Consider the following 13,530-nt stretch of genomic DNA (forward strand, 5'->3'; position numbering starts at 1 on the left):
AGATTCTATTAATGTTTGCATGCACCTTGTTGCTTTGTATTCTGGGCTTTGGCCCATCACTAGACTCCTTAATTAAAATTACAAAGAGCAGAGGAAAAGCTGATTGTTCACAAGAGGAAGGGAACCAAGAGTGATTTACTTTCCTAACTTGATTACTTGTGAAGACAATTGGAAATATGGCTTTCTATTCCAATGATGCATTCTTCCTTCACTCAAAATTCCCGTCCATCACAAGCAAGCATATGTATGAAGAGCAGAAATCAGCATCATGAATACATAACACTCACAATCCTTGTTCTTAGTCTTTATACATCTTCAAATAATGTCCTATTAAAAATATGGTTAGGCTACATTACAGGTTCTGCAACTTTAAGTGTCTCAATTACATCAGTAGAATTTATATTAAGTAAATGAATTGTTGCAATAATTCTCCTGAATAATAATTTGCACACTATTCATGATCACCACTGCTGTCAACATATTATCCATGGGTATAAACAATTAACTATCACATAATCCTAGAGTCAAATCTCAACATTACAAACTCATGGGAAGTGACAACTTATCCTTCTCAAAGGATTGCTTGAGGGAGGTTTGATCTTTTCTACTCATAGTAAATGGAGTTTCAGCAAGTACTAGGGAGTGGTTCATTATAATGGATGCTTTGTAACAACAGAATGTGCTATAATGAGACTTGACTGTGACATTATGATCCGCCACATAAATAACAGGCTTACTGTTCACATGAGGTTTGTATTAAGATCAATTGCATACATATGATCGCCATGCTGTTTGAATCCTTTTTATTCTGCAACGATAATATTATAACTAACACAAGCAGCTATAAACAAACTGAAAATTATTCTGGATACCTATGATAAACAACAAATTCAGGTAATAGACATTTGTTAGCTAATTCTAGTTATTATTAACTATTTTCACTCACTCCAATTGTGCAGTGGGATCAATGGTGTCTGCTTTAGATTGTTTCATGCTTATTAAAATAAACAAGCTTAAATGAGATGCTTACCCCAAAAGAAGTATTTTGATGCCCCTTTATAAGTTAACAGTTTTACCTATAATCCTATATTATAAATAAACCAACCATATATCCTAAATGCCCTTGTTTTTGTTCCTTTCACATGTGCTTTTGACAGGGTTGGCTACACCTCCTCCAACATCTCTCCTCCATTGATCAGCTCAGTGGAACTGTTCTCCCTTAGGTTCTACTTTTACCTATCTAATTGTATCTGGTGCATCTCTAGCAATGGCTTCTCTTGCAGCCATGTACCAGTGAATCCAGGATTCCCCAAGGATCTATCTTTGCCCACCTCCTCTTCTGTATTTACATGCTATCAGTAGTATCATCTGCAGAGGTCAGCTTCCACAGATATGCTGATGACACCGAGCTGTATTTCTGTTGCCCCCTTCACTGTCTTTGTGTTGTCAGACTTATTATCTAACATCCGATCTCCAATGAGCATTAATTTCCTCTAGCTAAATATTGTAAGACTGAAGCCATTATCTTTGGTCCCCTTCACAAACTCGATATCCTCACCATCGATTCCACTCCGCTCCCTAGCCATTTATCTTCAGCTGAATCATACAGTCTTACTCACCCCTGAACTGATTTTCAGAGCCGTATCACCTCCATCACTACCTCTAATCTGTACAGTCACCTACCCCTACCTAAGTTTATCTACTTGAAAAACTCATTCATGCTTTTGTCACTTCTAGACTCAACTAGCCAGTAGTCTGGGTTGATGTGCTACACCCGACATATTTATACTGCACAGGCAGTGAAGTCCCCCAGGAATTGTGTTTTAGTCCCTACTTCTCATAATAACAGCAACAGTGGCTTAAAAAAATCATGTATTGGCAATATGCAGCTTGGATCTGCAATTCTGGGATCTGATCATGCAGAAGCAAATGCACATGTGCAGGAGCATTAAGATCGCATTTGAGGGTGATTCTGTTATCCTGGGATTAGGTGAATCATACAGGGCACAAAGCAGCCAGGTTCAGTATCTGAGTTAGTTGGTTTTAGCAAAGGCAGCTCTAATGGCATAATTGCAAAGAAAGGAAAAATTAGTGAGGATTCTTCCGCCTGATTACTGTCCACTAGTATCTGCTAAAAATGCACATGTGGGTGGGCGTTAACTGGAACACAATCAAGGTTGACATAATATCTCCATTGTTCAAATCACTTCCTGACACCAAGGTTCATGCATAAATAATTTAGACATGTTACCAGAGGGATATTGGAGCTTGTGGAAATGAAGACATCAAAGATTCAAAACCTTCAGTAGATGAGGGGATGGGATGACAATTAATAGAGAAACTGAATGATAAAAGAAATTGCCCTTCTGACTTTGGACAAATCTAATCCCAGTATCATTGGTCCAATTCGACATAAGAGAACTAGAAAAAATGACTGAACTACTTCCATTCTTCTTGTTCATCCTTTGAGGCAAATATAACCATGTTCAACTTCTGGGGTGTTTGACAGGCTTCCAGTGGTACGGAGGTGATGCTGAGGCCGAACTGCACCCAGAAGGTTCTGCTGGAATTAGGAGAGGATAGTGCAGACAATTGAGTTTTGGACAGGTTGCTGGTTCAGGATTTCCTCTCCTTGCATTTTCTCTCTGCCTGTGATACATGCTTGCTTTCAAAGGCAGTTGCACTGTTTTTTATTTGGTTGCGCCAGGTGCAGCAATCCTGGGTGAGTTTCTCCCAGGATTCAGGGTCGATGTCAAAATTCCTAAGTGAAGCCTTCATTTGACTGCCATGAGATTGCACTCCAGACTCAAGTTCTCCATCGAAGATTTGCTTCGGGGAGTGAGTATCAGGCATGCTGGCTGTATGCCCGGCCCAACTCAGCCGCAAGTAATATAAAAGTAGAATGAACGTGAAATATTTAGGCCCTGATATATCAAACCAGTTAGGATTATTTCCCATATCTATTAACAGGAATCTTTGGATAGGAGGTTACTGTGTATCAGAATAGACTGACAATTCATGAGATTGGAGGAGTTCAGCTATGAGTGGCTGAAGCAAATCCATTCAGCAGTGATATTAATTCAATATGGTTTCCACTACCAGATATCAAACTAGATCATTAATTGATCTCTTGGTTGAGTGATTCCATTTGTCAGCAAGGCTTGGCATTTAGGAAATGAGGTTGCTGAACAGCTTCCAGGAATCAAAGATTTAAAACCATTTCCATTATTTCTGGCAAGTGTGTTTATTCAGGATAAAGGTACCTAAATGCAGCGAGCACATTGCCACGTCTACTCGCAATTGCAGGTCAGGTTTTCACAGATGGAAATTTTTAAAAATTAAAAATTAAATAGGATTGACGCACATTTTTAATTCTATGCAAGTTTTAAATGGGTAAAACTGGGCCAAAAGTGTCTATGAACTATTCAATCATTGCAGGCTTCATAACCAGCCAATTGCTGTCCTCACCTGACATCATATAAAGTTAAAAAATTGTGATTGATCCACTTTGCAAATCCAAACTAATGTAACTGACCTTTTTCTAAATCTCAGCTACTTATTCTGGAGAGATCACAAACATACCACATGGAATCTTTTAGGATTTCTAAGACTTTCCAATAGAAGTTTTGGACATGAACCAGATTCTTTTCCTGCTACCTTTGAACTGTGCTGAAAGCCAACCTTCTAGCACTTGTACTTCATGTTTTCAGATCCTTCCATATGAGCTTCATGTACCTAATAAAACTGCATGTGTTTATGTGTTTTAGAAGCTATCAAGAAACTAAGCACAAACATCAGCTAGAAATGTAATGCTGAGTGCTAGATAACACATTGGCTTAAGACCCTGGCCCCAGACTGCTTCCTGTGCACATATGACTAATGTGGGAACTCAAGTAAAAACATTCAGTAGGATTACAACTTGCCACCAATGCCAGGTTTTGAAAGCTGCCAATGGGCTTTGAGAGCAAGGGCATGGCTGAGATCATAATCATCTACCATTGAATCTTCCCCATATTTTGGCAACCTTCACTAAGGCAAGGCCCAAAATAATTCTCCAGATAACCCCTTTCAAATCAAAAAACTAGGGATAAAATGACGACAAACCAACTGTTTACTTACCTTGAAGCTTCATGTTACTCCTGTGCAAAAATCCCAAATTGGTTGTGGGCAAAATAAATATAAGTAAGACATGAATCATTAAATTGGAAAGCACAGCTCTGTGGTGGAATTGACACTTATGAAAATTACACTAGCATGACAAGTAGTGGATGGAACATTTTGCCCTATGTACTTTGACCCAAACAATCATGGCTTTGAACCTAACTGAGACAGATAAAACCAAAGTCTCTTTCTGAAGAGTATTAATTCCAAATGAAATCAATGTCCCATTCCTGTCTGAGTGAACACAAGTCCACAGTAAAATAAATTGCTGCTATTTTTTGCTATTAGGACAATTTCAATTATAAGGGTAATTATATAATTATATGGTATGGGAAATTAAATGTGACTGAACAGTGTGGAGGAGGCACTTCTCTGAAGTTAAGACTTCAGGTACAAATTTAGAGCTGTGTAAGGAGATCCCTATATTGCATTTAATTCTTTCATATCATAGCTGGAAAAAGTTGATGCTGTAAATAAACAAAAGTCAGTACAGGGGGAGTCAGCTTCCTAGCCCTGTCATACTGTCATCCCTCATCTTTATGCGTATAAAATCATAAGAGATACCTGCATAAGATTTTGTTTTAAAAGGATGAGTTGTGATAGACAAAAATTTTTGTGGTTTTTTTCAATATCTGGCTTATATTTTGAAAAGATCCTTGTACTTCAGTTAAACCAATATCTTTATTGTAATAATTGTTTCTTACCATCATCCAAATATGCCTGGTCCAGGTTCTGTGGTTCCTGTTTCACTGTGACTCCAGTAACTGTAGTTTCCTTCTCCTGCTGATCCAGTATCAATGATGCAAGGTGAGTTGGTGAAGTGCCATTTTTGGAAACCTTCTGGATTGCATCGGATGTTTGCTGTTGTTGAATCACAGCTGCATACTGATTTGGGCTATTTTTTTGCATATGATGTACTGCTTGTGGTGTACTAGACCGCACAATAGGCACATGGGCATCATTCTCTGAATATACCTGGTGCTGATAATCCTGGTGGCTGCTGTATCTCAACTGCTGGCTACTTGGTGGATGGTGAATCAGAGAAGATAACTGCTGATGGGTTGGGGAGTGTTGTATCAGAGGTGATTGATGATTGGTTGGAGAATTGTGAATCATGGAAGAAGACTCATGGTTGTTATGGGAATGATGAATTATGGTGGAAGACTGATTGGTTGGAGAGTGGTGTGTCATAGAAGGCTGGACTGGTGACCCGGCATGCACCAACACTGATTTGTGAGCATCTTGAATTATGGGAATTGATGGCACCATAACTGTAGGTGGTTGATAGCCAAGATGATTAGGACTGCCACCTTTGGATCTCTGATAGACAACTCCTGTTGGATTCTGCTGCTGGTACTTAGAATCATGTGGAGAAAATCCAGAACGACAGGAAGCCATACTTCCCCCAAGGCAGGAAGTGGGGTTAGTGACCATCACTGGGGTCATGACCTGCTGCGTAGAATAAAACTGAGACATGGTTCTATGATGTATAGTATTGCAGAAAATGGTGTCTTCACACTCATCAGTAGGCTCTGTTTTAATAGTAGGCACTGAAATAAATTACATAGAAAGTACAGCTTGTGTTAACATATTTACATCTACTACCAAACAATATGTGGTCACAGTACAAATTATTTAAGCTATTTAATACTTAGATTTTTAAAAGCCCAGGGCTTAAACATTTGCTCTGCTGGTTTGTGGAGGCAAATGCTTAAAAGGGAAGGAAAGGCGATCAGGACGTTATATGTCAAGTGGGGGCGGATGGGTGAGGCGGGTAAGGGCAGAGGAGACCAGGGGCAAGTTGCACTGTGACTGGCAGTGGCCTGTGGTTTGAATGTGAATCCAGGATCAAACATTCCTTCACTTCCCATGTTCAGGTACACATTTTTAATCTTATCTTAATGTTAGCAATTGTCAGCAGTTCCTCAGAGGTTTGGCCGCATATAGACCTGGCTTCACTGAGCGCAACTGGCCTGGCACCACCTATATTCAGGGCACCCCAATTATGCACAGAGGACCTTAACCAGGCATTAGGCCTCTTATTTGTATGTGTAAAGGACCAAATGCCCTTTTGAGGCAAGGGCCTGGCAGCCTATTTTTTTCCTATACCAACAAGACAGGAGCAACTTCTGGGTCACAATGTGCCTGCGGTTCCTGCCTGTCAAATTGAATGTGTCTGTTTGGTATCAGAAAAACAGGTGTGGCACCATCAAATTTCTAGACCCAAATGCTTCACTCAGGATGTTGCTTAAGGGATTTCCCATCTGATGACATTACTTCACCTGACCAGCATACAACTAAAGAATGTCAATGCTTAGAATATTCCTTTTCAATATCAGTGAAAAATATTTACTTTTAATGCAATGCATCTTTAAATTCAAGATATGAATAGTATAATCAATGGCATTACAGTTTTAGTCTCAGACTGCCCTATTGCATTCCATTCAATGAGACACATCAGGAAAGTTATTGCTAATTGAGCTAACATTTTAGAAATGCTTTAGAACATCCTATGCCCTTTTTACAGAAGTATTTCAGCTTCTGTGTTTCAACTCACTCTCCTAAGTGAGGCTTAACAGCTTTAACTTTTTAATGTATTTTCACTGGCCTTGATAACTAGGCATGCTTCTGATAGTAAGTCGGGATAAGAAGCAGGATATTGCTTTAGGAACTGAACTCTTCCCGTGCCTTCACAGGTTGTTCCTCACATCTTCAAAAAGTAGTAATACATCTCAACATTAGAACTTGCTTCAGACTTTAACAAGATACAAGATATTGAACCATAGATGTACAAGTAAACAATGTAACACTAACATTATACAGATTTACAGTAAATCTGCTTCTCAAAAAAAAAAACAACCACCTCCATATATATCTGTTAAACTATAATTAGTTTGTAGTCAGCTTCTGTATAAGCAATAGTCCTTTATTATGCAGCCTTTCTAATAATGGACCTAACCTATTTCTCTGAAGATTCCAACTAGTCCAACTCAATTTGACTCAAATCAACTAAAATTGCTGAACAATCCCAGTTCATTAAATACCCCTGAAAGCAGTTCATGGGGCTTCCTGGGTTTTAACTTTTAGCTACATGCAAAACTAACCACTAATCATGCACACAACTAAGAAAATGTGCACAATGTGCTTTTGTTTGAATGTGGCTTGGCTTCTTTCTTCAGTCTTAGAGATAGCTAAAAGATAATTTGGCAACATTTGTATTGAGTTAGCCTGAGACATGGTTCAGACTGCAGCTGGTTTTTTATTCAATTCCTTAGGAAAGATATTCCTCTTCCCCTTGCCCAGTGTAAGTCAGATAGGCAGCATGTTTCATCCAAACACCAACTGGACCTTGGCTTAACACAAGTACCTTCCCAGGTTCAGCTACATTAAACATTTAGGGTGGGATGTGCATGATGTCTCTCCAAGTTATTTACCTGCAGGGAGGTATGTAAATCTCTGTGGTTGGCTCCTTTTCCTTTTTCCATTAACAACATAGAAGTTCACCTTGGCTGCTGCGTGGATATGTTGGTTCCGATAGCGTGGAATTTCAACAAAGAGAATGCTCTAAATAGAAAAGAAGCAGAAGGTGAATATGCAGCAATGATGTGGTGCCCTGTTTATTCTTTTGCCATTTTTTGAAACTCTGCGAAATACAACAGGGTTCATTTTTATTAAACTACTAGTAACCAGATTAATGGTACATTCCTTCCCCGAAAGACCAAAGTTGGGGTTTTAGTATTCAGCATATAAACCTGAGCAGTAATTCATCCAAAATACTCACACAGTGGTTAGTGTTACTTTTTGTTGCCGAATTTTTTGCCAACATTAAGGAGCTTTGTAGTCAACCTTTGCTGTGACCATTGTGGGGTGTGAGCTTGTGTAACATCATTGCATTCACTACACAACTATCCTATCTGGGCCCATTTGCTAGCAACAGACAACTCTACAAACTCGAGATCCTCAAAGAAGTATCATAGCTATAGACCTTTTTTTTAATCAATAATTCAGTGCAGCTCTTACAGAGTTAGATGCAGGACTCAATTTGCATATCATTTATTCTATACTTTCTGCCTAGTGCATGTGTGGTGGGTAAAACATCACAAAGGATGCATAAGTCATGAATGGGTCATCAATGGCTGGTGCACCATTCTAATTTTTAAAAAAGAACATAGAAACTGAGTACCATGGAATAGTTAATGCCATTATGTCCTCAGGATTACCCATATCGTAAATTTCAAACCATGGCCAGGCGCCCAATCTGAATGGAAGCAGCATACTTTTTCACTTAGGGGTTGAAAAATCAGAGCACTAGAATCATCCACTTCAGTAATGGAAGGCCATTGACAGTCATCTGGGAGCAGGTTATAAGCCTGCCTCTTAAGTAGGAGCAAACAGTATATGCTATATAGTGCAAGGGTCCAAGAAGATTAAGAAAAGTAACTTGTTTCTTTACAAAAATCCGTAAAATTAAAAATGCTGCTCAACTTCAGACATGGAGAGTTTGACAAAGTTAAGTGAACAATACTTGGATAGATTAAATTAAGATTAACATTTTCCCTCATGTGTAACTGGAAAGGAAAACTCCATTAATGGAGTAATAAGGTACAATAAAACTAATTGCACCCTACAGTGGAATACAGTTATGCTCTATCATTACTGACACCTTTCTTTAAGTGCATATAACTTTATGTTACTCAGTACCGGTGCTATATACAGTGACACTATTTCACTAATATGTGCTTTAAGTGATATAAAAAAAATTGCAGTATAATCAATCATCCTTAGCACTGAGTTGTTGATCAATGTAATTTCATAAAAATCTAAAATATTGGCCTTGGAAGGTATATGAAAATGGAATTTGCATGGAACTATGTTAATAAAATGTTTAACTTCATCAGGCAGGTTTTTGTTGCTTATCCAGCTTTCAGAGAACTAAAAACTTCAACTTGCTGATATAAAAACTGTTAACATTGGGAGTCGTAACCCTCCTGCTTGCATTAAGCAATGCTGAGGATTTTAAACTTATGCGCTGACAGACAGAGAACTAGGATAGCTCAGTGAGGACAGGAGTAAAGGATGCGCAGGATAGGGCAAGATATGGGCACTGAATTTCAAACAATTTGAAATTTATGGAGGCAGAGGCCAACAGGAGAAATATTGCATACATCAAACCAAGAAGTATCAAAGGCATAGATATGGTGCTGAGTCTGGGACAGAAGTGGGTGATATTGCATAGGTTGAAGCAGCCTTACAGTAGGTAGGATGTGAGATTTGAAGCTAAGCCCTGGGCCAAACAGTTTGTTATACACCCTGTGGGGGAGGAGGTGGAGGGGAGGGGAGGAGGAAGAGGGGACGGGGGTCAGCATCAAGAGATGACTCTCAGCACCCCCGACCTCCGAGTGTTGGGGTCCACAATCAGGCACTGAGTACCTTTGAATGAGGGAACCCCTTGGGAGTTTGAAAGCAACCTCGCATGGGTTTTCTTGTTGTGCTCCCCATATGGTGAAACCCCTACCTGCTACTGGGCTAATACCAGTAATGGCAGGTTGAGGCCCTTAAGTAGGCATTAATTCCCCACTTACAGGCCTCAATTGGCATTGGGGCAGGAAGGCCACCCATTTGCCATCCCACCACGGACTTAATCAGGGTGGAGGCAGGAAGGTAGCAGGGTCCCCGCTCATCATCACCCTCAAATAAATGTCCCCCGCCACAAAACTTGCCACAAGGGAGGGCATTAAATCCTACACTAAATGTCAGACAAGTTGCCTGACAGCATAAAGATGGTGGGGGTTATGGGAAATTCTGCAGAAGTAGAATAGCTTAAAAATGGAAGCTGCGCATGTAGATGATCTGTGATGATAACACTATACCCTATTTCTTTAACCAAAATCATGAAACTTATACACATGTCCTCAAACGGATTAATATCCTATATCAGTGCAATGCTTATTTAACTAAAGAATAACGTTTGTTTTAATTTGCCTAAAATCACGTCACTTCAGATGTATAAGTGTGCATCTTTTTGGTCAATTCTGAAACCTCTTTAATCCTGACAAATGCTGTTTTAGTTTTTGGCAGTTTAATAGAAATATCTTTATTAAAAATCTAAAACATACACTGTATCAGCAAATATTCATTAGTTTCTGACACACTTTTAGGACTTACAAGGGTTAACAATATTTATTTAAATTTTAAACCATCTTCCTATTATAAAATATTAATGGAAAATCCTTTCCATAACAGATTCTTACTTGAGATAGAAAGTCCTTTCAGCTTCATACTTACAGGCTGGCTTTTATCTTTATCCACTGTTGCCTCTACCTCCCATATCTGTTGTCCATCTGAAAAATACGTTTGAACACAATTAAGAATGAATAATCAAAAAGAATGAAAATGTAAGTATTTTTAGAATCAGCAGTATTCAGTTCTAAACATGAGAGTCAATACCTCTGGGTGCATTCTTAAGAAACACCGACACAACTTTATTGACAGAATCTACCAGTGCAAAATCAAGCGAATTTTTTCCACCAAGATGCAATCATTGTTATTTTATATGAATATTTTGTACTATATAATGAAGCAAATGGCTCCAGAGAATATATAGTGTGTGAAGAAACCACTTCTCATTTAGTTAGAAGGCTTAAAAAACAGTAATTTGAAAAAAAGCCAATTTAAAGTGACAGTTCCCTTTTATTCCTATATCCATCAATCCAATAGTTTAAAAACAAAAAAACTGCGGATGCTGGAAATCCAAAACAAAAGCAGAATTACCTGGAAAAACTCAGCAGGTCTGGCATCGGATTCTACCTATTTGTTTATCCAATAGTTTAATCTGTCCTGTGAAATTTACAGTTGGTTTTCCAACACCATTGTGTGACATTTACAAAGCTGGTTGCCATATCAAAATAAACTTACCTTTTCTTTTAAAACGGACTACTGTTGGCACCAGTAAACATGCTGCTCCAGCAATAGGGCACATTGATGGTGATGCCATCATGCAATGTCATGTTATCATCAGGCATGCTGCTGTTCTTTATAGTAACATTGATGTGACAGTACAACATAACCATGCCACACATATGCACTAGTCAAAATGTAATGATAGGTCTATGCATGCTCAAAATGATGCACTCTAACAATGCAGGCAGTTTATCAGAAACTGCATATTACAAACGTAAGTGCAAGAGAATGGTACAGTTAGCTTATTTTCTCAAAGCTTGCACTGTTATATATAGGAACCAAGACCTTTTCTTTCCCTTTGAAAATTCCTAGCAGTTGAGTTCAAGGAATCTGGAAAAAATTACCTTGGGATTGCTGCTGAGTACATGAGATCCAGGGTAATCAGTGGTACAAATACCCTAAGACCAATGTACGAGTGACAACAGTGTTGGAAATATAATGGCTGGACTGGCTGGAGCTCATTAAGTAGCTAGCCTTGAAACACTTTTAAAAAGTATGTGGTCATAAATGCATAACTTCATCTAGGATTAATAATCAATTCACATTATGGCTTACAGAACAGAGAGCAGTAGATATGAGCTTCCAATACATTCTAAGAAATAACATACAAAAATCATCGGAAAATCATTAGCTCAAGGATATTCTGTGCAAAATCACTTTTTACGAAGTGATTCTGCACTAAGAATGGGCATATGTTGCAAGTAAAACCAATAGCACCATTTAATGACCTATATCTGAAATTTGGAATGAAAATGAAGAGGGGTAGGGCGCACAATACCACTATCCCAGGCACCACGTGAAATTTTTGCTGGGATCTCATTATAATAATTCAGGAATGCAATCAGTGCTGCCCATTCTAATCATTGGCTGAAAGCCTGTTGGAGAGGGCTGGAGGAGGCAAATGGGGAGAGAAATTAAGTGTCTCCGATGCTACTTCAAGGCAGCTTGCACCTAGTAAAGGGAAGGTGTGGGGAAACTTAGGAGACAGGAGGAGAGATATTGCACATAGACAACAGGAATCCCTCCAAGCAACATTTCCCTCAGAATGGGAAGAGGTCAACATAGGAATTCAGTTCCCAAGACATGGCTGCAATGCTGATTGAAGTTTAATGACTTCACCAGGATAGTCAAGGTAACAATACTGTTCTTTTACTTTCTGCTTACACCTTCAATCTCACTTCCTCAGAATACTCCTTCTATAACCTTCCTTCACTCTCCCAAATTGATTGCACCACATTTCACATATGGCTGAGAAAGACCCATTTCAAAAAAGTGTCCCACAAATGTTAAAGGTTTAATTACTGTTTAACATTCGTCTGCATGCACTATGGACAACAATGAAGCAGTCCTATCCGATATGGTATATAGCACAGTTCTGGCATTTTGCGCCTCTAAAACAGACCTGGTACCAATTAATTTCTAGGTAATTATTTACAGAATCAAAATCATAACTTTCTTATTCACACTGTAGTTGACATTCTAAACTTATCCATTAGCCTGGGTTTCCAGCAAATTGGGATGACTTGAGGCCCCTTTAAAAATGGCAGCTGGGAGCATTTCCGGGATTCTCAATCTCATTCCTGGGATTTCTGATTTTCAGGAGTGCGTTTTAAGGGTGCAGGCTGGTTTGTGTCAAAACACCCAGCACCCTGCACTCCCAACCTGGCCTGCTCCATTGCAGGGATAGGCATGACCTCCGCAATCGTCATGGAGTCAGGCCAGGTTTTCAATGAGTCGTGGTTCACAGTACCTCAGAAGTGTTGTGAACCATAGTCTCCATGAGGTGACCTTTTAAAGGCAAGTTCAAAAAGGTCCTCCTCATGATCCCATGCCAAGCTATGCCCCCCAAAACAACCATTATGGCCCCCTTGCCCCCATATCAAGGTTGCCCCTCACTCACCCCCATGGCCCCTCATATCCCCCATGCCAAGGTATGCTCTCCAAAAGCTCCTATGGCCCTTATGCACCGCATGGAAAGGTATGCTCTCTCCAAACAGGCCCTTCGACACGGCATGCTCCCCATGCCAAGTTATGGCTCATCCATGCCCATACATCCACTATTCACAGTATAGAACCAATGAACCCTACAATGACAGTAGGATGTGTTATAGGAAAGCTTTCAAAAAAATTCATTCATTGATAACTTTCCACTTTCTTTAAAAAATCTCCTATATACTACAGCCCAAAAAAAAGCGTCAATCATCCAGGACCTTTAAAGTGTCATTAACTGAAACTGCTAGCACTGGAAACCTCTTTATGTTGTGTAAATAAACATTGTGAAATTGGCAGTATAGATCAGGGAGCCAGAGTTGTCAATCAAACAATATTTTCTCTGGGGTGCAGCTGTTTCAGCTATCTAATGGATTTCTGGGCTCTCAGCCAAGCCTCATTAAGTATTCTTGGTTGACG

At 39.3% G+C, this 13,530-nt stretch overlaps 1 protein-coding gene across 3 annotated transcripts in view; it reads right to left on the bottom strand.

The window, feature by feature from the left end:
* The window catches only part of nfatc2a (nuclear factor of activated T cells 2a), a 174,322-nt gene that overhangs the window by 53,763 nt on the left and 107,029 nt on the right, over positions 1 to 13,530 (bottom strand). For all 3 annotated transcript variants that reach the window (XM_041204464.1, XM_041204463.1, XM_041204462.1), the window contains exons 7-9: positions 10,447 to 10,502; positions 7,596 to 7,725; positions 4,866 to 5,711 (exon numbers count right to left, since the gene is read on the bottom strand). In XM_041204464.1, the coding sequence (XP_041060398.1) occupies positions 4,866 to 5,711; positions 7,596 to 7,725; positions 10,447 to 10,502 (1,032 nt within the window). The remainder of the gene's footprint in view (positions 1 to 4,865; positions 5,712 to 7,595; positions 7,726 to 10,446; positions 10,503 to 13,530) is intronic.

Source organism: Carcharodon carcharias, chromosome 14 (assembly GCF_017639515.1).
Source record: "Carcharodon carcharias isolate sCarCar2 chromosome 14, sCarCar2.pri, whole genome shotgun sequence".
Taxonomy (NCBI): domain Eukaryota; kingdom Metazoa; phylum Chordata; class Chondrichthyes; order Lamniformes; family Lamnidae; genus Carcharodon; species Carcharodon carcharias.